Source organism: Falco punctatus (assembly GCF_963210335.1).
Source record: "Falco punctatus genome assembly, chromosome: 1".
Lineage (NCBI taxonomy): Eukaryota > Metazoa > Chordata > Aves > Falconiformes > Falconidae > Falco > Falco punctatus.
Window position 1 is genome coordinate 94,829,219 of NC_137580.1, and position 27,497 is coordinate 94,856,715.

General features: G+C 51.0%; 2 protein-coding genes across 19 annotated transcripts in view; one reads left to right on the forward strand and one right to left on the reverse strand.

Annotated features, from left to right (window-relative positions):
- Window positions 1-9,287, forward strand: part of ATXN2 (ataxin 2) — a 52,511-nt gene extending 43,224 nt beyond the window's left edge. For 8 of the 12 annotated variants that reach the window (XM_080390491.1, XM_080390499.1, XM_080390502.1 and 5 more), the window contains 3 exons: window positions 2,875-3,020; window positions 3,897-4,124; window positions 7,589-9,287. In XM_080390491.1, the coding sequence (XP_080246617.1) occupies window positions 2,875-3,020; window positions 3,897-4,124; window positions 7,589-7,792 (578 nt within the window). In that variant the 3' untranslated portion in view covers window positions 7,793-9,287. The remainder of the gene's footprint in view (window positions 1-2,874; window positions 3,021-3,896; window positions 4,125-7,588) is intronic. The other 4 variants (XM_080390497.1, XM_080390498.1, XM_080390501.1 and 1 more) reach the window with 2 other exon arrangements.
- The window catches only part of SH2B3 (SH2B adaptor protein 3), a 42,743-nt gene that overhangs the window by 2,675 nt on the left and 12,571 nt on the right, over window positions 1-27,497 (reverse strand). For 4 of the 7 annotated variants that reach the window (XM_080390629.1, XM_080390632.1, XM_080390630.1 and 1 more), the window contains exons 3-8: window positions 17,266-17,367; window positions 16,907-16,998; window positions 16,698-16,789; window positions 16,285-16,502; window positions 15,776-15,947; window positions 14,503-15,441 (exon numbers count right to left, since the gene is read on the reverse strand). In XM_080390629.1, coding sequence (XP_080246755.1) covers window positions 15,146-15,441; window positions 15,776-15,947; window positions 16,285-16,502; window positions 16,698-16,789; window positions 16,907-16,998; window positions 17,266-17,367 — 972 coding nt within the window. In that variant the 3' untranslated portion in view covers window positions 14,503-15,145. The other 3 variants (XM_080390626.1, XM_080390627.1, XM_080390631.1) reach the window with 3 other exon arrangements.

Below are 27,497 nucleotides of genomic sequence, written 5' to 3' on the forward strand. Positions count from 1 at the left end.
GAGAGAAATATTTCATTGTGAAGTTTTATTGTATAATGTACTTGCTTCAGAATAACTTAGTTTGTTGTTCTCTCAGCTATAAAGAAATGAAAGATGAATTGCACAAATGGTTTAAGGGAGTACCACATTATTTCAGGGGCTCTTAACAAGCAATGTGGCAGGATGTGGGAAGCCTTGAATATCTTACAACTTGGAATTAATTTTCATATACATTTTAAAACCTCTTGAATGGAGTTGGATGTTAATTTGTAGGCAGGCGTGCCAGCTCCGTGGCTGAGGCAGTGGGATGAGAGCTGGGCAAGATTTCTGGTAGCATGCCCTTTGGCAAGCAAGTCAATCCCTCTATGCATTTATTTCTGTTACTTTGACAGAGGTAATAACTTCTGGCCTTCTTCAGAGTGTGTATAATAATGAGGTTGAAAAAATTTCCTACTGTAGGAAGCTGTAAACTTCATACTGTAAAAATGATCAGTGTGTTTCCACTGATAATTTTCACATAGTTGTTGTAAGAAGGAGCAATGTTTGAAAGTCAAATGGAAGAGTGGTGGGGATGCTGCTCCAAAATAAGTTTTAGCAGTGATATTAAAAAAAAAAAAAAGATACTTTCCTTGCATTTGAAAGGGTAACAAAGTGCTATCGCAGAAAATACTGGTGGTTTTCACAGTGTGCATAGACAATATTGAGCTGTTTTCAAAACCCCTCTCAATCAGAAACGCTTACAACGTATGAGTATGCTTGTACACTCGTGCTTAAGTACGCTTACATGCTCATGCATAAATATGTTAGGCTCAACTCCAGACTGCAAGAATTTAGAGTTGCAAAGGTATATGAAGTTCATCTGCATTAATAGCCTGAAACTGTAGTGCACATCACTGTTAGACCATTTGCTCAGTGAATATTTAGTTGAGCTTTCAAGATAGTAGGGCAGGATGAAGTTACATATAGTAGGCAGCTATTTTCTAAAGGAGAGACCTTCATAGTGGCCTGCACAGGAGAGAGAAATCTCTATTAGGCAAAAAGACAGTCTGTGTGTGTTCTAGTGAGTTTGAGTATGTCAGAACTAGTATTTGTAAGCTTTAGAGCAAGCCAGACTGGAGGAAAACAAGTATTTGCACAGGGTAGTAGTGTGTCAGGGCTGGTTAACAGAGCACCGTGGGGTTGTTGTCTTTTTGCAGCTTGCTTTTGCTGAATAGTATTGTGCTTTCAGATGCAGCTACGTTTTTGTCTGTTTTCTCCACCCATCTTGTCTTTCATCCTTTATATACATTCAGGCGGTTCTGTGTATTCATGAACTGATAGCCCAGCACGGTGAAACCTCTTCTGAAGCTGCAGCAAACAGTTCCTTGCGAAAGCAAAGACAACACACCTCACTAGCCGTCAGTACGTGGGGCAGGTGCTTGCAGCTTAACAGGTGCACTCGAAGTTTCTCCCTGTGCCCTGCTTTTCAGGTTTGTTGACTAGGGCAAGAAAACACCACTAGAAAACCCGTCACTTCTAGAGATATGCTGCAGGCATCGCTGGCTGTGGAGTTCTTGTATAATACAAACCCCATTAAAAAGGCTGTAACCTGATAAATAGTAAGAGGTAATTAACTTCAGTCAGAATGACAAAAAAGTACCAAACCAAATAAGAAGCAGTTGCAGGGAAGATTCTGGAGCAGGTTGGTAGTTTGCTTGGACTGGTTTGTCTTTTAGCACTGTTGTCAGCAGAACAAACCTGGGTTTTGACAAGCTGTCATACTGGAGAGAGTAGTGTGCATCGTCATGTGCAGAAGTGCAGTTGTGAACTCTGGGCTGGTTGTTGCACAAGACCTAAAAGCAATACAAGGGAACAGGCAAAGCATCTTCATTTTCTAAGGGTCTTGCTTTCCAGTTGCATGCTTTGTGTTTAAAGGAAGATTTGCTATCATTATGGCTTTTCATGCTTTGTTAGGTTCCCTCAGAAGTAAAAAAAAAAAAAAAAAGGCACAAACCAAAACAAAACCACAAAACAATTTGGTGTGGCGCGTTTTGAGGCAGAACAGAGCAGGACTCCTCAAGGAGGAGCTTGTTGATGTTCATTTGCTGTTGGAGACTGGTATGGCTGTAGCAACAGATGTGGTTTCGCTGGTGTGAAAGTTTTATGTTAAGTTTTTTTCCTTTTTCTGAGTTTGGTACCTTATTTGCTACTGTTTCAAGGAATTAAGAATTTAATGGCAATGTTGAGAAGCTCACAGAATGGTGGTGAGTCAGAACAGACTCTGTAATTGGCCTTGAGGCGAGAGGCAAGATACGTTATTTCACTACAAGATACTGGCTTTAGCAAAAAATTTGATGCTCAAGCAGCCTCAGTTTTCTCAGCTGTTATGTATATGCTGTGTGTGCCTATAGCTCTTAAGCATACATGCAGTGTATATACTTTACACTGACTGTACTGTGAGCAATTTCCAGAAGAGTAGCATGGTGAGGTTAGCCAGGTATAAGGCCAAAGAATTTTTTGGATGGTGGAAATAAAAATGGCTTATAACACCTTTGAAAAGTATATTACAGGAAAACCTAAATTGTATGAAAATGACAAATTTGATATTTTAAACTGGTCTGTTTGACAAAACAAAAGATGAAATACTGCTTTTTTCTATGTAGTATCTGTTACGTTGTCAAACTAGGGAAGATGAACTGTCTAATTATGGTTATTTATAGACTTTCCTGCAAAACCAAACTACACAAAAGCAAGGTAAGATACTCAGCTATTTGCAAGATAATTTTTTTTTTTAGAAGGGGGAGGGAATATATTTATAGTATGTTTGAAACATAGTGAAATCTTCAAGTATACATGGTGACTTGATGAGATGCATGTACTGTATCTATTGTTAAATATTTTTCTTTTTCATCCTAGTTTCTACTGGCTCACTTGCCCAGCAGTATGCCCACCCTAATGCTACCCTGCATCCGCATCCTCCGCATCCTCAGCCTTCTGCCACACCAACTGGCCAGCAGCAAAGCCAACATGCTGGAAGCCACCCTGCTCCTAGCCCCGTGCAGGTAACAGAACTTAAGGGAGTGAATGGCTTTAAATTGTATTTAACATTGCATCTATCTGCTGCTTGACACCACTACATTGATTTCTTTGAGAAGAAAAATGGTAGACTGGAGCAGTTGCCCAGACAAACTGCATGTGACAGATCTCGTGCAGGACTTGTCTAGATTCCCCTCTGTTTTCTGGAAGGAAGGAAGGAAGGAAGTAGAGCTATATAACTTAGTTTTTCTCTGCTTGCAGTGGCTAGGACTTAGAGGTGGTAAGCTTGTGACATAGTTCGTTAGATAAGCTAGCAGGGAAGCCTTTGGCAGTCCCTTTTCGTTGGTAAGGACCAATATCAGAGTGCAGGCATTCCTTTCTCCATCTCAGGGGATGAGGTACAGCTTGTTTCCGTATTATGATTAAGGAAGGATCGTAATTTTCTCAGAGCTTTCATTAAAGTGGAGTTATAACTGGAAATAGCAGATAAATGCTGAGAAGCATTTGATTGTATTTTGTCAAAGACAAGCAGCTGAAAACAAAACAGGCCTCGTGATAAAGCTGCATGCCTTAGTTACCTGCTGGTAGTAACTTTGGGCTTCTAAGTGCAACTGTGAAGTGTATCCAGCTCCATGGTGGCAGGCTCTCCTTGTTTTTACCTGGCAGTCTAGGCTCTATTTTCCAGACTCCTGCTCTCATGACTTGCTAGTGCAAGAAGAAAACTAGCCCGGTGGAAATGAAATGAGTTTCCTTGTGACCATAGGTGTGGTGATCCTTAGATTTGCCACTTAAAAGGTTCACTATCGAGAGCAGTTCTGCGAACCTTTCTTATGCTAGTTTACAGAATAAACATTTCTTGCTTCTAGACCATAACCTAAATGATCTTCTGTCTTTTTTTGCAGCATCATCAGCACCAGGCTGCTCAGGCACTCCACCTGGCAAACCCACAACAGCAGTCTGCAATTTACCACGCAGGTCTAGCTCCAACCCCACCTTCCATGACGCCAGGCTCCAATACGCAGTCTCCACAAAATAGTTTTCCTACAGCACAACAAACAGTCTTCACCATTCATCCCTCCCATGTTCAACCTGCATATACCAATCCGCCACACATGGCCCATGTCCCCCAGGTAAACACAGTTTAACAACCTTCAAGACTAAATGTCTTAATGCCACAAAGTTAGGACAGTTGGGCCTGCTGAAGTGATTTCCATTCTGTCACCTCTCAGCACAGACTACCTGTCGTGTTATTTAGGTTTCTGTCTGTACATTGCCTTTATTTAGAATTTTACAAGATACTTGGACCTCAGCTTCCAACACCCAGTGCATCTGCAACTGTAGTTTAATGAAGACATCTTAAGCTGGTACTGCTACTGAAAGAAATTGAGCTCTCTTCCCAGTTCCCGGCTCCCATCCTTGTCCTGTCCCACCATTCTGCTCACAGAACTGTTTGGCCATGCAGCAAACCAGACTGGGGACATGATTCAGCTGAAGTGTGCCTGCCCTCCCCCCTTTTTTAGGCTATTTCTCAGTCAAATCAGTTCACTGCTCGGGTTCACTGCATGATCACAGGAAGAGCTGGCATACAGAAAGGTTGGAGGCGAGAGCTGAGTGGAGGAAGGCTGAATTGTTGCTTTTGGTGGCAGTTTTAGGCTCTGCATTGTAGTTAAATCTATACAGGTACATCCAGTAAAGTATATTATGCAGGATTACTAGGGAGTAGCAAGGCACTGCGATGGGAGACAGATGAGGTTCAGTTTAGATAACTGCAAGACAATCCTTGCTGAAAGAGAAACCCCTGTGCGTGTGTGTGTGTATGTGTCTGTGTGTGGTTCTAAATGAACTGCTTATGCAGAAGATCCCCAGTGATTGTTGGGCAACTTAACAACAGTCCTTGCTTCAGGATCAGAAACCCACTTCTCTTAACTGCTCTCTTGTGGTCAACTCAGTGAAAAAAGGATTTTGGGAAGGGAAGCACATGACAGATTAATCAAGAGCTCTGTGTAAAGCAGTGTTGCAAAGATTTTCTGATGTTTACTAAATCTCATGGATTTAGTGTACTTCGTCAAGGAACGGAGAGTTAATCAGTAATTTGCCTGCACAATTTCTTCTTCAGACCAAGGATTTGGTATCTGGCTTATGTCTTCTCGTAAAGGTTAACAATAGTTTGGGATGTCATGACTAGCTGCAGTTAGGGAGGTTAGCCTAATAGGTGTCCAGTCCCTTGCAGAATTCTGATAAAATCTTTGCTTCAGTCCCTGGGACAGTCAGTTAAGCCAATGAATTAATAGTTATTTAGGAATTGTTTTATTGTTGTTGAGTTTTTAGCTTTTTAATTCCATTAGGTTTTTCATTTCTCTGCTTTTATATTGTGGGAGGATAAGGAGAGGATGTCCAAACTTGACTGCTGATGCGGCATCTTGCCATATCCTCCCAGGCTCTGGTTTCTGCCAGAAACGAGATACTGGCTGTGCCCCGGTGTGATGGCGCTGGTGTGAATGCCTGGGCTGTAGAGCTTCTTGGGGGAGCTCACACGCAACCCTTCAGAAGGGTCTTGCTGCGAGCTCCTGGCTTAGTGGTATGTTCAGTGCCGTGCCTTGAAACACGAAACATATTTGTTGCAAGGTCAGCTTAAAGGTAAAACTATCTGAACTGTGCTGTACCCGGCACGGCCAGGCCTTGCCTGTGCTGCAGGATGCGACCGTTGCCTTCCTTTTCTGTGTGCCGAGCACTTAGTAAGCGAACCTCGCTAAAGCAAATCAGATGCAACTTTTAGTCAGGACTGACTGCACAGTCGGGATTTTTTAGCAACTGCACGCAAAGCCTGCCTTCCCTTTCGTTATTTGACTTACGCAGTCTCTTCTGTAATTTTTTTAGGATGGAGCCTGCAATCTATAGTCCGTGATATTTATACCAAACTAACTGACTTTTCAAAAATGAAGTAGTTCCCTCAAAAATCTCTAATGAAGGAATAACTACAGTTCTGTAAGAAATTTTAAATGCATGTAATTATTCCACTGTGGGGAAACTAATCACTGGATTTAATAGTTTCTTAGCAGCCTCATTTCCAACTTCTGAACACAATTCTGAAATACCATGTATTAGGGATTTCAGTTAGGCTAACACAGGGGATCAATTGAATTTCCCTTTAGGTTATCAGATGAACCTTGAGCTGTTAGATATCTCACTTGAGAAACAGTACTTTAAAATTCATTACAGAGTACTGTCAGCTGCCAAATTTGCAAAGCGTTCAAGCCAGCGCAGAATTTTTTTTATCCAATGTGTGTATTGAATACAGCTGCTATATGAATAGCTGCTTTATAGTGATGGCTGCTATAATAGCATGTTTGTCAAAGTAAAAATGGTGCTGATCCTGAAAGGTATTTCTGTTTCACAGCCTTATCTTCTAAGCCTTTTTTTAGAGCAAGAGTGAGATTTAAATTGCAGTTCCTGCCTTTAAAGGCTTCTCGAGTGCTACTAATACAGTGCAAGTCTGATAAGGAGTTTGAGGAATGTCTGTGATGAGTCAGGTAACCCTTTCGTCTTTAAGAAATAAAATTGTAGCCACTACCTGCTATCTGTCTTTACTGGCCTGTGAAACTTGTGAGGCTGAAATGATGGCAGCGTAGTGCTCTGTTAATGGGATATGGGAGAAGGACAAAGCAAACCTTAGATACACATGCTTCCCCCCTCCACGAGAAACATTCTGAGAGCTCTAAGAGTTCCGTAACATTTTGTGCTTTTAAGAAACTAGTGTTTACTAGCTTTTTAAACCAAAAAATTGATGACCTCTAGTCATGAACTGCTCTGAGCTAAAGAAGCCAACTGACAAGTTACTGAACTTGTTTGCCAGAAGGTGATCAGCCATTGTAAAGCTTAATCCCATTTTTCCGCTGAGACTTAACTATGATTGCTCGGATTACACAAGGACCTTAACTGTGATGAGCTTAACTGGAAACAGAACAAAGCTGACCTAACAGTATAAAGGGATGAAATCACTCATCTTAGAATGACTGCTTCGATGAACGATAACGTGGGCACAGGTCACTGGAGAGAGTGGTTTCTGGGGCAGGGGAGTCAGGAAGGAATGGGGAGTTGTGTAATGAGCAGCTGAGGAGGGGATGCCAGGCTGCCAGTGCGCGTGAGGGTCCTGTCTGCACCCACTGCATTCTCTGCATAGGAAGTGCTTTGATCTAGGTTACTAACAGTAATGTTCTGAAGATTTGTTGCTGAGTTTTTTTGGGTTTGGTTTTTTTTTTCTTTTTGTGGTTTGGTCTTTTTGATTATTTTTTTTTTTTTAAATATCCCACTGTTTAATGCTGGCCATTTCTCCCAGCGCTCACTGTCCATATGGCTAAAATTGAGAATGTGACTCAGAGCCAGCAATAAGGATTTGAGCCCCTCTTTTTTTTTTTTTTTTTTTTTTTTTAATTATTTTTGTGTTAAGATCTCTGACTTAATCCCTATAGCTAATCTAGTTAAAACGGAGTAAATCTCTGGATTTACTGGTACAGCTGGAGAAAACTTTTGACAGTCATGTGGCCAGGAGTGATGCCTCCTTGTGACCATTATACTAAAGAGCTCTTTGTTTCAGGCTCATGTACAGTCAGGAATGGTTCCTTCTCACCCAACTGCCCATGCTCCAATGATGCTAATGACGACACAGCCACCTGGTGGTCCCCAAGCCGCCATCGCTCAAAGTGCACTACAGCCCATTCCAGTCTCGACAACAACACATTTCCCCTATATGACGCACCCTTCAGGTGAGGAGTGTGTGCCCGGGAGACCTGCACCTTAACTGAGCCAGGTCGTAGTAGTGAGAACTGTTATGAACCAGATTTGGGGAAAAGACTTAAAAAAAAAAAATTAATAATTGAAGAAAATGCTGAAGGCAGAATGTTTCTGCATTTCGCATTTATACTTTGCCAGCCCAAATGCGAGGCTAGATAAGTGTATGAGATTTAGCTAATTTAGTAAAGATTTTGCTTCTCTCTAGCTGAAGTAGAGAAATGGATAACTATGCGGACACTGGCACTGTGGGGCTGTGTTCTTTCAGGTTTTGCTGTGGTTTTGCCGTGGGGGATGGACTGTTCTGTGTAGCCTGTTTATAATGTTCTGAGGTTTTATTAAATTTAAAGTGATCGGTCTTGAGGATAGGAGTGAAAATGTTGCTTGGGGGTAGGGCTGTTAAACTTCTAATGACTGAAGTAAAGTGACAACTGAAATCTAATCTTTTAATTCAGAGTAACGTTCTGCAGCTTTACTTTTTGGGAAAAGTAGGTGCTGTATGATTTCTTTCCACTTTAAATTTAACCTTACCTAGGTTTCTTTATAATTCATTTCCAAACAGCCTCTAAACTTCTGTAGTGAACTAGTTACCTGATCTTGTTTCTTGGGGAATGTGTGAGCAGAACAAGGCTGCTTTCTGAGGGTTCAAGTAGGGAAAAAAGCATCCAAAGGACATCTTGATATGCAGGATTTTGTTTTGTTCTCTTAAAAAAAAAAAAAAAAGAAAAAAAAAGAAAAAAGAGAGAGAAAAAGGAAGGGAAAAAAAAAATTCAGCTCAGTAGTTGTCCTGTGACCACTTTACTAGCAAACTGTTGTGTGGCTTGCCAATTTACTATTTACATTTGAACTTTTTTTTTACAGTACAAGCCCACCACCAACAGCAGTTGTAAGGCTCATCTGGAATAACTGAAAGGCTGGATACCTTTTGTAGGCCAAATACCCTCCTTCTACTGCTTCTGCCAACTGGAAGCACAGAAAACTAGAATTTCATTTTATTTTGTTTAAAAAAAAAAAAATTGATTTCTTGTAACATCCACTAGGAATGCTAACAGTTCATCTTGCAGTGGGAGAGATTCGGACTGAGTAGAGGCATTTAGGAACTTGTGGGCTATTCCATAATTCCATGCACTGTATCTGAGTCCTGCAAGTGCCCCAACTCTGCTTGCTGAAAACTGGAAGTTATTTATTTTTTAATGACCCTTCAAAGTTATGAACTCATCAGCTAGCAAAAGAAGTAACAAGAGTGATTCTTGCTGCTATTATCACTAAAAATCAAGACTTGGAGATCCCTTTTACTTCTAACTAAACTTGAAACAGGTTCAGTAAAAAAAAAAAATTCTAATCGTCAAACTGATGAATTATTATTTATAAATCACGTTTGATGAGATAATCACTATCGTGAGACAGTGATGTAACTTTTAAGTTAAGAAAACTTTTACTTTGTAGATAATATAAAATAAAAACTTAAAAAAAAATTAAAAAATAAAAAAAGTTTTAAAAACTGACCTACTTAGTGTTTGTGTCTTGTTTTTACCAGTGTCTTACTTTAATGTCTTCTCCACCTTTCAATTGTAATTGGAGCGACTGTTCTATTTAGCATCAGGTAAGCTTTGCCGTGTGTTTCTGCTGTGTGCTGCTGCCGTGTCGTGTGTGTGCCCCCCACCAGGAAGCCACATCCCTCCGATTTGACTTGCAGGGCCATTGCAAAAATCAGTGAAAGCTTTCGAGATCAGAAGGGCAGGGTAGTGATAGGACAAGGGGTAATAATTTTAAGCTGAAAGAGGATAGTCAGGTTAGGTATTATCTTTACTGTGAGGGTGGTGGGACACTGGCACAGGCTGCCCAGCGCAGCTGTGGGTGCCCCATCCCTGGAGGTGCTCAAGGCCAGGCTGGATGGGGCTGGGAGCAACCTGGGCTGGTGGAAGGTGCCCCTGCCCGTGGCAGGGGGGTGGAACTAGGTGGTCTTTAAGGTCCCTTCCAACCCAAACCGTTCTAGGATTCTATGAAGTTTGGTGCAGGTATTTAACATTCCTTGTCTTCAGATCGACTCCCTAATGCCTTAGCTTCACACCATTCTGGCTGATGTCACAGAAGATGTCACAACTGGGCATCGAGGCTTTTAAGATGATAAAACTGTTTAAAGTCAGTGGTGCTGCTGGAGAAAGGAAGAAACCAGAGTAAGCATTTCTTAGCAAAATGGTAAAAAGACGGGGGGGAAAGCACAGGAAAAAGCAGTTGGCTACTACCTCCTCCAGTAAGGCACAGACTCAGTTATCACTGAACAGTTCTGTATGGTGCAGGCATCTTTGATGGCTAACCAAAAGTTGATGCTGGTTAAAACTGGATTATAATACAGCTGCACATCAGAAGCGGGACAAGTAAACTGTACAAGCTTTCATGGACAGTGGTTAACGTCGTGTTTTGTGTCTTGGTGAAAAACGTGCAGGGGAATACAAATAACTGTTGCAGCTTCTGTCTTAATCCTTCCAGGCCAGCAGTGCAGTAAAATGTACAGAACTCTTGTTGAGGTGGGCAGCAGGGGGCATGAGGTGTCGCAGTGATGGTCACTTGGGGCAGAACTCCCTGAATGAACCTTCTGAGAAGGAACAGCTTGCTCGCCCAGGCTGTTGGCTTGCTTTTCATTTCTGAGGGAGGGTTCCTGTCTTAGCAACCACTATCTGCTAAAATAGCATCCAGGCACCTAGAGGGAATCAGACTGAAGACTAAAAGTGAGAAAAAAAGTTCTAAAAACAGTTTATTAAGAGCAGAATTTTTTTTTTATATTATGGTAAAATTGCATTATTCAAGAATAAGTTACTTGTACAGTACATACAGAAACAATATATAGAAAAACCTACTATACAAGAACAACTCTTCTGTGCAGGTGAAAAGCAGAACTTTCAAATCAATATGCTTCTCATCCAACAAAACGTTGGCTTTAATCATCCTGCTAAAGGCTGAGTTAGAGAACGCACAGTCTCCTCCCGGCCTCTGGAGTTGCTGGCGAAGGTTGGGTCTGTTCGGATTGAACCAGCTTAAATTAAAATTTGGAATACTGTACTCAAACCTGTTAGTCGAGATTTCAAGGCTTTATATGCTTGTTAAGAATAAAACTGCGCAGGCTGGATGACAGCAGCGTTCTGTGGTCCAGAGCTGTAAGAAATGAGAAGCTTTGGCCTCACCCTACACCTGGACCTATTCCACAAAGTTTTGCCCCAGAATAGTTTTAATGCAAAAAAAGACAGGTGAGGCAGCGGTGGTGTCAGTGTTTGGTAACCTGCTGCCATTCCTCAGGGCTGGGGTGCAGGAGGGAGGGAGGGATGAAGAGGTTAAATAATGCTGTATGTCCTGATCTTCAGAACCACTAACCCCTCCGGACAGGCAGAGGCCACCCAGGGGGAGGGTCTGCCAGCAAACAGCAAGTGGTTTCCCAGGTGTGAGATGGAGACGGGGGGGAAGTTCTGGCTGGACCCAGCTGGCAGGTTCTGCGCTAAGCCAGGTCCCTGCTATCCCAGAGAGTGACGGCATCTTGCCAAAACCAACTGTCCCCATGTGCCGGCTGGAATGGGGCAGCCCTGTCCTGGGGAGGCTGCAACAGTCATGGGGTACCGGCCAGTGCTGCCACTGGTGTCCTGGCTTTGTTACGTTGGATCTGAACTGGTGTGGCACATGCCCGGCTCCGGGGCCAAGGCACAAGCCGGTGGTCACATCTGACTTTATTTCAGCTCTAGGAAATGCTCCTTCTCATCCGTGGGAGCCCAGGAGGTGGCCGTACCTGCAGCTGTGTGGGGGGTCTGCCCTTGGCTTCCCCTCCTCCCAAAACTCTGCTGATCCTTCATAAATGCCAATAAAGGCCCACATGGGCTGGGGAACTAAACCTGCAAAGTCCTAGGCTCTTTTTCCAAGTTACTAGAAGAACATAAAAATTCCATCAAGTTTCTTATATTCCATAGGAATGGAATGGCTTAATGCTCCCTGCCCACTGCTGTACCTTACGGGCTGGATTCACGTCGCCAAGTGCGCTGGCAGGAGCAGAGGTAGGGCTGCAGGTCAGGCTCTGACCTGGGTTGCAAGCCAGATGCTTTCTAGGAGAAACGGGATTTGAAACTCGGTCCTCCAGGAGCTGGGGAAATAGCCCACCCCCCACCCCGCCTCGGGTCCCGGTGCAGCTGGGGTCAGGACCACAGCAGGTCCGAGCGGAGGATAAGGTGGGGAGGTGGTGGAGCTGGGTGGCTGGCCAGCCCATGGCCACCTTGGTGAGGTGTGAGATGGAAATAACTATTAAATAACTATGTAAATAATCAGACTTTCCCACCACTCACTGGTGGGGAGAATGGGCGTTCGCATCCACCGGAGTTTGTCTGTGCAGGGGAAGAGGCTGACGGGGTGATAATGAACTCAGATATTTTGCTAATCAAGCACAGCAATTTCCATTTCAACTACAGAGAAACCCCTTGCAATTAAACTGCAGGTTAAAAATACCACACGTGTGTGCATGTTTAGTTGTTGGCGCTCGAACAATAAGCCCCAGCGCGCCAAAACAACCCATCCCAGCAGCACCAGCATCGGATTGATCTGCCAAGGGCTGCACCGGCTGTGAATACCAATGCCTTTTCCCAGCCCATTCTTCCTTGCAGATGCTCTGAGCATAGGGTGATTTGGGTGAGACCACCTCATCTTTTGGGGAATGCCTCCTTTTAATGTGGCTGCCTGCAGCTCAGCAGGACTAAAAATCAGCTCTTTGAACCTTAGCAAGATTTAGCACATGCAAGCATTTTCCCAGGTGTGCGTGCTCCAGGAACCGTGCACCGAGCAAGGAGAGGAGCTGACAGCTTGTGCTCTGCTTCCTCCCCTTCCCTTCTCCATCCCCACAAACGCAAGACCACGGGGAGTTATTTATTAGCAATGGAGGGAGCTGACTCGCCTGGCACAAAGCAGCCCCGGTATACACTCCTGCTGTTCGCTGCAGCCTTTGTGCTGCTCTGGGGAGGAAAACGGGATGCGGATACGGCTGAGAAGCTCCAGCTGAGGACAGGGCTGGCTTTGTTTCTCCAGCAGCCTCTCTGGGTTTGGCAGTGCTGGAGGTGCAACCGGCCAGTGCAATTCGCTCTTAATGCTCCGGTTTCAAGAGTGAGTGTGCAACGAACGGCATGTGCTGAGTGCCGGGAAATGCTGGTGTCCCCCCGAAACAGAGAATTCCTCCCCATGCACCCATTCTCAAGTTGCTTTAAACAGAGAAGGCACAGGGGGGAAAGGCTTTGCCTGCTCTAAATGCACAAAGACAGCCCAGGAGAGGAATGAGGCAAGGGATAGGAGGCACAAAACGCAAATCCAAAATGGTTTCTCAAGCTGATGGTATCCTGTTTCTCCCAGCCCTTGTACTTTGACTACTACTTATAAAACCAGACTTGCTCTCACGGCTGCTCCCTGGGCTGTGTTTGGCCCTGGCTGTTTTAGCCCTGCCTGGTCCTGACTCCTGCCTGCGCTCCATCGGCCCTTTCTGGGCCAGCCCAGCACAGCACCATGATCTTCAGTGCTTGACCTTGAGCAGAACTGGGCTCCTTGGGCTTCCACTACTGACTGGGCTCACCAGGCTTAACAGCAAAGCCCTGCCTAGGGGCTGGATTTTTGCAAAACTCCCTAGCTTGGCCCCAAGGAGGCTTTGTGTTTGCGTGCTTGTAAATTCATTCCTAAACGTTAACGCTCCTGAGGGTTCCCACCTCTATTGCCATTTCAAGGGAAATAAAAAGAAAAGGCTTTCCTCTAAAGCAATTTCAAGGCGAGTTTTGCATCCGAAATCCCAGGGAGTGTCGCACCGGCTGCGCTGAGAAATCTGGAAGTTGAACTCTGCGAACATCCCCTCCTGTGTGTCGCAAGGGCTCCAGCCCCTTCCTTATTCTTAAAATAACGGCAGCTTCTAAGAAGTGGTTCCTCTCCCGGCGTGGCCGCGCTGGCTGCCCCAGGTAAAGTGGCACCAGGGCTGGAAGCAGCCGTGGATGTTGGGGTGCAGCCAAGCTCCTGGCTCCGGTGCTGCTCTCCCTTTGCCAGGGACGGGGGGATATTGAGCCCTGGGGATTTGGTGGCTGCACGGTTGTTCCTGCAGGAGTTGGAGCAGTGCTCGGCACGCGGCTCGCTGTGCAAGCTCCTAGGGCGAGATGCGCGCAGCAAACAGGCTGAAGCGCCCGCTGTGTGTGTAATTCCAGCCGCCGAGTTGTGACCCTCTGGCCTCCTCTACCTAAGCCATGTCGGGGGGCGCAGCCCCTCTGCAGGCTTGGGGGGAGATGGCTGGGAGAGGCTTTTCCTCCAGGTAGGGAGGAGTATGCCAAAGGGACCCCCCCTCGCCTGTCAGAGGCTGTTGCATAGCTTAAAATACCCCCACGCTCCTCATTACACAGTGTTTTGGGCAGGGGGGGGAGGCAAGCAAGAGTGGGGTGGGCAGCCACCTGCACTGGCAAGGTGAAAAAAAAAATCTTTTGGGGAAAAAACAAAATTACTTTAGATTGTGCATAAAATGCTTCCATCACTGGGATAAGATGCCTCCATCACCGGGAGGAGCGGTTTGCTGTCAGTCTCCGTGTTAGTTCTCAGCTAGTGACATTATTAATGATGGAGCAGTTAGTGTTCACATCTTAATTAGCAAGGCTAATGGTGTAAGGATTCCTCCAGCTGGTGCAGGCAGTGACTGCAACTGTGCTAGGTTAAAAAAGAAGAACAAGAAAAGCCAGTTTTTGCCTTATTTAACAACAAAGCCCAAACTCTGATTACAATCGTCATCTTCACCCGACGTGGGAGCTCAGCTCCGGCAAGTCGGGCTTTGCTGGTGCGTTCGGCAGCGGCAGCACGTGCTGGGACAGGAGGACGGGGCTCATCTTCGCCTGCGTGTGGCCCAGAGCAGCAACTGGTTGATGAAATTATAATCCACTTTTTTTTAAATTATTTTTTTCTTTTTTTTCTTAATTTTTATTTTTTTCCTTTTTTTTCTTCTTTTCCTTTCTCCAATTATGTGAGTGTAACGCAAGACTCTGGTTCCTTCGCTGGGCACTGTCGTGTCAGGGACAGGTGTGAGACCGAGCCTGACAGCGCGATGCTTGGCACGCAGGGATGCAGGCACGAGCGGTGTGTAAACAGTAATGAGAAAGCTTTGATAATAACAAAAAATAAAAATAAAAGGCCCTTTAACAGGCCGAAGAGAGGGAGCACACCCGTACTGGAGTGAAAAATTACCCCCTTCCTTGCAAAAATACAATAATCATCCCTAACCAGAAGGAAGAAACTAGGTACATTCTTTCTCTCGATGGGATACCCGGAAGGTCTCTGGGATTTCTCCACCCGAAAGTGCATCCCGGTGCCAGCGCAGCACCCGTCAGAGCGGCGTGTACTGGTTGTCGATGGCACGGACGTGGCCCCGGCCTGGCGCCTCTACCTCGTAGTCCGAATCGCGGTGCCGGGTGCCAGGCACCGTGGCTGCCCTGCTTGGGCGCAGGCTCTGCGCCAGCTCGGCCGGTGGCGGCACCAGGTGGAAGATCTGCTCCGGTGGGGGACCCGGGGGGGTGTCATCGGGGCTGCGGGGGCAGGTGGAGCCGGTGGGGTCGAGGCTGAATTCAGGGCTCCAGCCGGGAATGGGCATGGGGAGAGGGACCGTGGTGCTGGAGCCGGGAGCTGCAGGCGGAGGGGAGAGATGGCCGGTCAGTGGGATGCTCCTGCCTCGTTGCCCCCGCTCTGGGTACCGGGGTGCATCCCACACACTCCCAGCCGCAGCGAGGAGAGGCTGGCGGTTTGGGGCAGCTTCTCCTTTCTCGAAAGAGGAAGCCAGGAGCTTGGGAGTCACCTTTTGTGCCACTGCCCGGATCCTTCCACTTCCCCACCCCACGCTGTGGCCAAAGGGCACAGCTCTCCCAGCCCCGGGGCATCCGCATCCACCCCGGGGACCCTCCCACTGGGAATGGACCCCCCACCCCTGCACCTGTAGAAACATCCCTCCATGCCCACCTACCTTGCAGCTGGGGCAGGACGACGACGTAGCTGGACAGACGGACGTCACAGGCTGTCCCGCACTCCAGCGGGATGGGGTAGCGATGGAAGTGGTGCAGCATCTCCACAATAGAGGAGAAGCGGAGGTGCTGGACGCGGCACTGGCCCCGCTCCGTCAGCGCCAGCCGCAGGTGCTGCAGGGAGGAGTACAGACCTGTTACTCTTCCACCGGCTCCTTTGCTGGAGGAGATGATGGGGAGCACAGGTATATTTGGGGTGGGGAGGGGACAAATGGCCTTAGCACAATGTGCTACATCCCCAGCCTGCGGTGCCCTGCTTGCTGCAGGGGGTTTTGCCCCCCAGGAGCGAGGATGGGGCTGCCAGCCCATTGCCAGCATCAGGGCAGGGACCAGGCAAGGAGAGAGCATCTCCCCAGGGTGGGATGCAATGGGACAGGGACCATGCCATGGCGGGGGGTCTGCCCAAGGGGCTCCTGCAAGATTCCCACCCCAGACCCTCTCCCACCCGTACCTTTGCTCTGCCCTGGAAGTTGAAGGTGAGCACGTACTCGCCGCGACGCGTCTCGCTCTGCCGCACCAGGAAGACACCGTGGCCCTCCAGCCCCCCCAGCTGCACCAGCTGAGCCGCCTTCACGCGGGAGATGGGCCCATGGAACCAGGGGCAGGAGGAGAGGAACTGCTCCATCTTCGGCCCTGCCGCCTCCCCCGGGTCCCCCGGCGTCGCCCCTGCTAGGGCACAGGGATGAGTGCCCCAGGGAAGTGGGGACTCCTGCCTATTCCGCCCATCCCCCTGCCCTCTGGCTCTGCCCCCTGCCACGCCATTTGGGGATGCCTGATCAGCCCAGCCAGCCACGGCAGGACGCAGCGACCCCCCAGCAAGTGATGCCCTGTCCCCAAGGTCCCCCAAGTGTCCCCACTGCTCACCTTGGCTGAGAGTGTCAGTGCTGGTGGTGGGGCTGGCAGCCGTGGGGTCGGGGTGCCGGCACACCAGGAGTTCAGGGTCACCCGTGTCAGACCTGCCGGGGACGGGAGAATCCAGGCTGAGCACTGGCGGTGCGGAGCCAGCACGTTTCTGCGGGACACAGAGCTGCTGTCCCTATCCCCAGGCTCGGGGACATCCACCGGGCGCTTACCCCCTGCGCGCACATTCCCGGATGGCGGCCGTCCAGGAGCTGAGCTGCTGCTCGTCCCCTGCCTCAAACAGGACATCAGTGGTGTTGGTGACCTGGGGGACATCAGACAGGGACACAGGGGCTTCAGACAGAGAGATGTGCATCCCCCTCCCCACCCCCCTGCGCTTGGGCACCAAACCTGACCCCAGCCAGGGCACAGCATCCCCCACCCTGCATGCCACATCCCCCCTTGTGCACCCCCTCCCCGGCTGGGAAGAGGAACAGAAATTTGGCACGGGAGCGCTCAGCAGCCACGTGCACCCCGGAGGGTGGGAAAGGCCGTGGGGCTGGCTCTGGACCCCCCCTCAGCCAGACCCTACCTTGAGGACGAAGGTGTGGATGTTATCGGGCATCTCGAGGCGCGTGCACCTCCGCACCTCCTGGACGGCAGAGCAGGCAGCGTGCAGCTTCGGCTTGGAGCCCTGCGGAGGGGAGCGCAGCAGCTGAGCTGAGTCCCAACACCCCTGCACCCCAAAACACTGCCCCACCGCCCGCTGCTCCACTGGGAAGGGGTCAAGCCTGCTAGGAGCCACCTGAGCCACATCAGCCAGCAAGGAAATACCCGGCTCTGCAGGGAAATACCCCACTGGCAAGGAAATACCCCATGTGGCAAGGAAATACCCTGCATGGCAAGGAAATACCCTGCATGACACAGGGCACCCCAGGGCGGGCCAAGTAGCACCCAGAGTGGGGACCCACTTTGGTGGCCCCAAGGACCCAGCAGCAGAAGGATGGCTGGAGGAGAGGAGGGAGAAGGGGGCTCCCAGAATGGCGCTGAGTTCTGGGGAGACTGTGTGCACTGATGGGGAAATCGGAGTGCAGGCAGGGAGCACCCTGCTTGTGGGTGCGGGGGTCAGCGGCGCGCGCGGTGGTGGCGTGCCAAGAGCTCTCCGCAGCCACCCAGCCAGTTTGGCGCTGACACAGGCACATGACAAAACGCTGAGCAAACACTTCCATAAAGGCTAATAATACCCCTCCCAGCAGCTTTCAGTTCCTCTGCTCCCCAACGCGCCCTGTGTGCCGGCAAGCGAGCCGCTGACTGCGGTGAGGCTGCGGCACGTGGCACCCACCCAGCCACCGCCAGGACCGGGCTCTATCCGGGGTGCCAGGGACCCTCCTGGGTGCGAAATGCCCCTGGGGGACCCTGTGCTGGTGCTGGGTGATGGAGCCAACCCCTCCACGCTGACCCCTGTGGCCAGAGCCAAACGCACGGCTCTGCAAGCGAGCCACCCTGTTGAGTCCGGCAAAGCCCCGCCAGTACCAGTATGTGCTGGGCATGCTCATCCCCTGCACCAGGCTTCCTGCCAGCCTGGCACAACAAAAATTTGGCTGGCTGTGATTCACTCGGCACCTTCAGCATCCCACGGGCTGGGCTGCTGCACCCTGTGCCGGCTCCAGCAGTCCTCTCCCATCCACGGCCGCCGCTGTCCCCGCAAGGACGCTGGGCTGCAGGCACTCCACCACATGATGGCATTTGCTAACCAAAGGGCTTGAATTTTGCTCCGAGCTTGTGATGCTCCTGACAAAGCCACCCCCCTTTGTCCCCAACCACCTGTGGGACCCCCAGGGGGTCCTCACCAGGGACTGTCCCTACCTGGGACTTGGCACTCTCTGTGGTCATCCAACCAAACCGTGTTTAGTTTGTATTTTTTTTTCCATCCCCCCCTCTTTCCTCCCTCCCTCGACACTCTCAACTGAGGACTCAGTGTACTTTGGGGCCGGAAACACAGCGTGAGAGGGACCAGCCCTTATCAGCACCAAGCTGCACCGAAAAGAAAGTTCTTAGAAGTTTCTTGCTGAACAGCATCGTGTAACGGGTTTGGTGCTACCGCGGTGGCTCGCAGCACCCCCAATGCCGTCAGCAACAGTGATTGCAGCTGCTGCAATCACTGTCACCAACGGCGCCGCCAGCCACCACGGTGGCACCGGTGCTTTTTATCCCAAAGGAGTTTTAATTTTTTGCCATCCTTGGAAAATAACCACATCCTGCGCAAAAGTCCTGCAGGGAGAAAGCAAAGGGGTTGCCCGTCCTGGCTGCTTTCCCACACGTGGGTTGTGACATCCGGCACGTCCCCAAGCTTGCCGGTGCAGCCGGTTTTATCGGCATACATCCCAACCACAGCCTTGGGGTCAGCCTCCCGCTTTCCTAGGAAGTGGGAAATTCCAGGAAAAGGGAGTTCGGCGAAGCCCCCTGCGCCCCTCCTGGGGAAAAGTGCAGACGGGGAGTGTAAAGGGAGAAGGAAATGATGCAGCAGAGCGATACGGCACCCAAAAAAAAACCAGTCTGGCTTCGGAGAAGTGCCTACCGCAGGCACGGTGCCCCCACCCCCCGAACTGCCGCACCTGACCGCAAGATGCCCTGCTCGATGGTGGCTGGTACCAAGAAAGGGATTTCTCGGTAACCAAAACTGCACACTCAATACACCGCGTGCTCGCCCAGCACCCACGGGCTCCTCCTTAGCAAGAAAGGTGCCACAACAGCATCGTGGGGCTGGATACCCCCAGCTGCAGGCTTGGCTTGGGGTGCTAAGGATGCTCAGGGTGGGATGCTCACGGTGTTCGGGATGGGGTGGAATGGGATACTCCAGGTGCTTGGGATGCTGCCCCAGCTCAGCTCCCAGCCTGCAGACTTCACCCCACCGCTCCTCCAAAGGATCCTGTGGACAGGGAAGAAACCCCAGCATGTGGTTGAGCACCCCCCAAAACCTCCCAGGGACAGGATGCCCTATAAAGCTGCACTCCCAAGCCCTCAGAACACAGCTGCCACCGTGCCATCACTGTGGCATCCCCCGTCTTGCCACCTGCCATGAAAATCAGCCATCCTGGGATGTGACACGGCTGGTGTGTGGCTCACAGGGCTGATGGCAGCAGGATGTGGCCCAGCTCCCCCGAACTGCCTCCCCCTGCAGTGGCTGACAGTGGCCAGGCACTGCTGGGGACACCAGAACATCGATGGGGGTGACGGTCCCACCGGCTGAGGACAGAGGATCCACACCAGCTCTCAGCACCTACTTAGATTCAGTGCTTGGAAGCAGTACCCTCCCACCCGCAGTCTGCTGAACCCCAGTATCTGTATTTTTGTTCTTTGCAGGGGATTTTTGTAGAGTTTAAAAATATGAAGCTTCAGCCAGACCAGAGCTGTACGCAGTGGCCAGGGACATGGGGCCAACTGGGAGACAGAGGAAAATACCCCCAGGATTAAACTCCCTCCTGCTCCCTGCCCTGAGCATCCTGCCAGAGCCCACGGCTTGACCCAGGGAGGACATCCCACTGCACCTCCAACCCCAGGGAGTCCCCATGGGGTGTCACAGGGAGCACCGGCGCCGCGTGGGGAGAACCAGCCCAGCACGGGGAGTGCCGGCACAGCACCTGCGGCCACTGCGCACCTGGGAGGGCAGGGCAGCCGGGAGAAAGTGGGGTTTGCCAGAATCTGCCAAATATAGGAAGGAGACCGACACCAGCTTGGCGCTGTGGTTGTGCCAGAAGCGCTAGCTGAAGGTCAGGCCAAGGTCACAGCTGCACTCGGGTGTCGCAGGCGTGGAGAGGAGCTGCTGCGTTTCCTCCTTGCAACCCCCCCGTAACAGCTCTCACCACAGCTCCTTTACCTGCCACTGTCTTTACTACCTGTGTTTACGTGAGGCCAGTGCGTGACGCCCATGCCCATGAGCATCACTGCCCCTTCCACGGCGATGCTCCCTCCAGCACCCTGCACGGACACCTTGTCACTTGCCTTCCATGCTTCCATGTGGGAGCAGCAGTGGGGAAACCACTGTTTGGGAGGGCTGGCTGAGCATACTGGGTCTCCCTGGCTCTCTCTAACAAGGCTATTTTGGATTTTTGTTCTTTTTTTGGAAGCAAAATTCCTTCCAGCCCACGCACGCATGCCAGGAAAGCTCCCACTGTGCCGCTTTGAGCTGCTGCTGTAAGGAGCACAACCCGCATGGATGCGCAGGGGACACTGCAAATTCTGGGAGAACTTTTTCACTCTGAAGAGGAAGGCAGCCAGCTTTCCAAGAACGAGAGTGAAATTGCACCGCCACATCGCCCACGCTCGGGAGCAGCGGCACCTCTAGGTTTGACTGGCACCAGTGGCGCCCACGCACTGGCAGGGTGCTGGCATCCACCACCCACTCAGACACCCCCAAGTTCAGCCGATTTCTGCTGGGTCCCCAAAGCGCTGCCACCACCCGCAACACTGGTTTGCACTGGAGGGAGCCGGAGCCAACCCACTCTTCCCAGTGGATTCAGCCAGTGCCCAGTCCCCTGCTGGAAAAGGCAGTGGTGGCACAGGGATGACAGTGGTGGCACAGCAATGACAGCGGTGGCAGGGGGATGATGGCAGTGGCATAGTAATGATGGCAGCAGCATGGTGATAGTGGTGGCACAGCAACAATAGCAGTGACAGAGGAATGACGGTGGTGGCACAGCAATGACGGTAGCAGCAGGGTGATGATGTCGGTGGCACGGCAATGATGGCAGTGGCATGGCAATGACATCTGTGGCACAGTGAGGAGGGCAGTGCCACAGAGATGATAGGCAGTGGCATGGTGCTGATGGCAGTGGCACAGCAATGATGGCAGTGGCATGGTGCTGCTGGCGGTGGCACAACAATGATGGCAGTGGCATGGCCATGGCAGTAAATCCTTCGAGAGCAGCGGGTGCTGCTGCCGGCCCCTCCATGCGCTGGGGATTTCCCTGTGCCAGCAATTTCGCTTCCACTCTGAGTCACGCTGCAAGACGTTGTGCAAAGTCCCCAGTGGGTACGGGCGAGATTTGTCGCTTCTTGTAAATGATGGAGCCCACTGTGTACCCCTGCTGCAAGGCACAACCTCAGCCAGAGCTGCAGCGTACCCCAGCATGGCTCAGCCCCACCGGGCTGCTGGTGGATGGGCAGATGACAGCCACCAAGGTCTGCAGCGGTGCGGGTGCTGGGTTATGCCAGTGTAAAACCACATCCTGCACCCACAGCCCCCGGGGAGTTTTGTGAAGTTTCCCGGGAGCATGGAGGCACACAGCCCTGTCCCGGGAGATGCCAGGCAAACTGGAGGGGAAACACAATGCCCTGGTGCAGGGCAGCAGGGGTCCAGTGGGGCTGGGGTGGGCACCAAGGGTTGTGCTGGAGGGTGCAAAGTGTCTGCTGCACTAGCAATCGTCCTCAGGAGTTTGCACCATGGGTAATCCCAGCGTTCGTCCTTGGGGACTTTGCATGATGGATAATCCCAGTGTTTGTCCTTGGGAGTTTTCACCATGGTTAAACTAAATGATTGTTCTTGAGGATTTTGCACCATAGATAATCCCAGCATGTGTCCTCAGGGAGTTGCACCATGGCTAATCCCGGTGTCCATCCTCAGGGAGTTGCACCATGGCTAATCCCAGCGTTCATCCTCAGGGATTTGTACCACGGCTAATCCCGCTGTTCAGCCTTGCAGGTTTGCAGCACAGTAATCCCAATGTCTGTCCACCAGCGGCTCATCCCACTGCTGGTAGCGTGGCTAATCGCAATGCTCCTCCTTGGGTGTTTGCCCCACAGCTGACCCCCAGCACAGGTCCACCCCAGGCAGCCCCGTGCCAGGGATGGGGATGGGGTCTGGGACCCTGCTGATTTGGGCCATTTCCCTGCACACCGCCAGCCTCTCATGTGCCTCCTGCATCCCGTGCCCACTGCAGGGCCCCCCTGTCTGGGCTTGCCCTGTCAAAGCTCTCTGGGGAGGGCTCCAGGATGGCACACTCCCACTTCTCTGCCTGCATGTAGAGGCTGTTCACTCTGAAACCTACTGACAACCGCAGTAAGCACTACCATGGGGTTCTCTGTTCTGGCCTTGAGGAACTGGAGGTAGGAGGTTTCCTGCCTCTGTTAAGCGGAGAAACATGAGAGGTGATCCCCGCTGTGGGCTGCTGGGTGAGCTTGAGCTCCCTGTGGAGCCCGGCCATTACCTCTCTCGACACCCCTCTCTGCCCACCCCAAACCCCAGCCAGCACCCTCAAACCACCAACACCAGAGGCACAAAAGAGTTTCCAAGATACTCCATCTCTAAGCATCTCCAAAGCTCATGGCAGGGGACAGAGCCATCCCTGAGGGGACCGGGCTCAGCGGTGACAAGAGGCACCGTTGTGCCGGCCTGAAGCGCTGGCTTGGGGGCGGCTGGGGCACAAAGCACCTTCTGTTCCCATCGCCAGTGAACGGGAACACAAGAAAACACAGCCCAGATCCCCCATCGCTCCACTGAGTCCCTATTTCTTCTTAAATTAAACCTGGGGCGCTGCAAAACGCAACCCCAAAAGCCACTGGGTAAATCCATACCCTTTGGGGAGGGATCTGGGGGGGGGGGGGGGGCTGTCTGACTAGAAACCCCCACCCCATTCTCAGGGCTGATTGCCCCTCTTTATGCATTGATAAACCTCCACCAAGCAAGGCAGCAGCCACCAGCTCTGCACAAATGCCTTTCCTCCCCAAATCCCTGCAAACCACCCCAAAACAGAGAGGCCAGCGGCTCACATTCACAGCAGGGTTTAGGAAGATGGGAGTTTATAAACAGGATCTGTAAACAGGCGGCATTTGCCAGCCCCCTTTATATATTTTTTTATTTATTTTAAGCCAAACTCGCTTCCAGCATGGGCTGCTTTAATAATTTCCTGGAATAAATAACGAGCGCGGAAAGTAAACAAGGTGTCTGCTGCAAGCAGGAGCTGGCTGCAGCCGGGGAGTGTCACCCCACAAACTGGCCCCCAAGGGCTGGGGGGTGCACGGTCCCCAGCACCGACCCCACACAGTCCCCACAGGGTCCCTGCAGTCCCCAGGGTGTGCTCTGGTTTTGCATCACCCAAGGTTTTTGCATCACCCAGGACGATGCAAGAGCTCCAAGAGCCCAAGTGGGAGCGTTTGATCCCCCCGGGTGGGTATTTTGATCCTAAAGCAGGACCTGACCCTTGTCCAGTGCTGTGCCCTGCACAGCTGAAGGAAGCAGACCTTGCCCAAAATGCTTCATTTTTAACATCATCTTGAGGTGATGCTGGACATTACAATGCCCATCACTGGCATCAGTCAGAGCTGGGACCAGCTGCTTGGCAGGGAGGAGTGGGATCAGCCCCAGCTCAGCCCCCTCCGCTGGGATGAATCCTTCCAGACGCCGTGCTGCCTGCACAGGCTCTCATAAATATTTACCTTTGAAAGAAGCAGCACTCAGCCTCGAAACAACCACATCCTGGGACGTAAAAAAAAAAAAAAAAAAAAAAAAAAAAAAAAAGAGACAACCATCCAAAAAATACCACTGGGCATCTCGCACTGGCTGCCAGGGCTGAGCGGGACCCAGCACCCACCAGCACCCCACAGCCCCTTGCACCTCCAGCTGTGGGACTCTTGGAAGGAAGCAGCACCGTCCTTGAGCGCTTTTCTAGTCCTTTTTCCTGTGATTCTCTTAATATTGCTATTTTTTGCTCACTTCTCAGCTTGTACGTGGTACTTTCCTACCCAAGCAGCTCTGCAGCATCCCTGCAAGGGAGACAGCCCCAGCCGTGAGCATCACTGCCACGAGCTGGGGGGTCACAGCAACGGGACAACCTGCACCCCAGAAACCACGGGGTGGATTTTAAAGGATGGGGTTAATAAGAAAGGCAACCCTCCGAGCCCCTCTCCTGCAAACCCCAACAACCCCAGTGCCCGGGGAAGTGGCAGGCTGGGGCTCTGTCCTGCACCCTTCTCCTTGCAACCCAATCAAGCCCTGGCTAGTTCCATCCCAGCAACACAGTTTCCAAAATAAGAAACTCTGCTCTTCAGCAATTAACGCCGGGGCTGTGGTTACACTGCTAAAAGTGTTTTTTCCGTGCATGACCAAGGATGGAAAAAGTTGTGGTTAATAAATGACAAATAACCTTTTGTCTCATCACCCTCCCCCTGTGTGCCCTCACTCTGCGATACCAAAAAAGAGGAGGGGAAAAAAAAAAAAGAAAAAAAAACAACCAGAAAAAGTCACCACTAAAATCTCAAAAAGCCGAAAGGACGCCCAGCCCCATGCGCCTTCGAAGAACAGCAAGTGGTGCAGTGCCGAAAGCAGAGCAGTGAGGGGATGCGCTACCTGCCCTGCTTGGTGGTGAAAATCCGCAGGCAGGTTTCAGTGCCACTTTGGGCACGGTTCTGCCTCTCCTGAGGGAATCACAAACCTCTTACCCCACAGCAGGTTTCCCAGGTCCTGCCCTGGGGATGCCGGGAGTGGGATGCCAGAAGAGGGATGTGGTCCCTGAGGATGCAGGGAGAAGGGTGCCAGGAGAAGGGTGTGGTCCCTGGGGATGCAGGGAGAGGGATGCAGTCCCTGGGGATGCAGTCCCAGCCTCATGTCCAGCCACCAAGGGACAATGCAACAGGGTCACTCTTGGCTGGAGGATCAAGGCAGCAACCCCTGCCAGCCTGGGATTGTTTAACATTTTTATTACAACAAAGAGAGAAAATAACATGTGGTGCAAGTCAGCTCGCCCCTGGGCGAACCTCGAGGCTGAGGGTAGGAGCACACATGATCCAGCCTGCTCTGGCTCACAGGATGGAAGACATCAGATGGGATCCAGATTGACACAAACATGCTCTTCCTGGGCCACAGTGACAACGGGACACTGAGATGTTTCCCATCACTGGCACCCAGAGCCTGCAGGCAACAGGTGCTCTGCTCGTGGGGACCCTGGGAGGAAAAAACCGTTTTGTATCTTTTTTGGCAGGAATAGAGGAACAAATTAGCTCACGGGGTTGCAGCAGCGACAAGGGCATTTGCACATCCAACTTGGTGTGTCCAGTTTTTAAGCATAATTATAGGTCACTAATAAGAGGAAATGTGCTTTGGATTTGAAGCAAAGCACTGTGCTGCAGAAGAGGGGGTTTCCTCAAGTCCATGCCTGGGATAGGGATGCAAAACCAGCTGCTGCTGCTGGGTCAAGCCTTCCCAAAATTTGGCCTCTCCATCCCTGTGGGCTCCCCCTCTGCCACTGCCTCTCCATATATTCTCAGCTGAGTCACTTAAGGCTGTGTCTGAGCAGCCCCAGTTGCTCCTGAAGGTACAAAGCAAGCAGTTCCAGGAGGAGCTGGCATGGGAATGGGGACCGCAACACTGGGATGTCTCCCACCCCATGCCACGTAGAGCCCCAGGCACTGAAAATCAGAGCTCAGCGGCACAGGACCTGCTTGTTCAGGAGGTGGCAGTTCTCAGAAACCCGCTTCAGGTGAAAGGAAGGGGAAAAAGAAAGAGAAAAAAAAAAAAAGTCAAAGCAGTCTCACACTGAGCACTGAGATAAAAATACTGCTGCTCCTGTGGCCACGGCTGAAGACACATGAGCCACGACACAGGCACCATGGGTTTTCACCGGAAGGAGTCTTTCCAGCTCATCTCGGCGTGCCATCAATTTACGGGATGCACTGGATTTCATTAAAATGCTATAAAGAAACCAGCACAAATGCAAATCCCATTTCCCTTCCCCTTCCTGTAAAAACATCTGGTCAACAGAAACAGCTTGGGACATTTCCGTTGCAAATCAGTTTTCATGGAGTTTAGGATTTGGCTCTATAGAGGCACTTGGGGCTGGGGCTCAGCCGATGAACAGGGCAGCCCTGAAACCCCGCGGGGCTGTTCTAAAACACGCAAACCTGTTTTGCCAGCTTTGGCTTAAATTTAGGAAGGTGGAGGGGCCTCAGAGCCACTCAATGCTACAAGCTATATGAGAACAAATGGCATGTAGAGGAGAAAGCCCTTAGTTCCTCCATGGGAAGCAAGGAGGACTGGTAAGCATCACCCTCATACTAAACATCAGAGAATCCACCTGGGTTGCATGCCTAGGACCATACCCAGGGTTTCACTGGTTTTCCTGCGCACATGTATGTGTAGAGCCATACGTAGATTATAGAGACCCTGATATCCCCCCTGCTCCAGGAGCTCTGCACATCAGGATGGCCCTGCTGCTGTTGGGTCTGGCCCCAGCAGCCTCATGCCACAGAACATGATCACCTCACCCCGGCATGGGTCAGTAGCACGGCATCCTTGCACCCCTCCTCTCCCCAGCACACCGACTCCCCTGCTGTGTCCCCAGGGTGGGGGTCCGGGTGCCCCTCACCCCACACTGGGTGCCCTGAGCCCACTGGTGCCCTGCGGCCAGGCTGTGACCCACTCCGGCTCCAACCGTCTCCAGATCATTCCTTTGCAACATCATTTTTCCAGTGCTGGAGGGAGGAAGGAGCGATGCCAAAACCAACCCAGCAGCAGCTGCAAGCATGGGAAAGCGAGCTGCTCCCTCTGCCCAAAAGGCCCATCTCGGTCAGCTGGAGCTCTGGTGGGACCAGCATGTGCCTAGGGAACGGAATGCCCACACCAGGCAGCACCGCAGGGACCGCCGGCGGCGGCTCCAGCACGGCTCGCCAACACTCACCCTTCACCCAGCGCAGCGCTGGCCACAGCCACCCAAGCAGTAAATGGGATTAGGGCTCTTCAAAGCGCCCTGCTCCCTTTGATGCCAGGCACGTTACGGGATTAGGCTCAGAGACCCTGCTGGAGTGCACCGGGGAGAAAGTAGGGAGAAAATA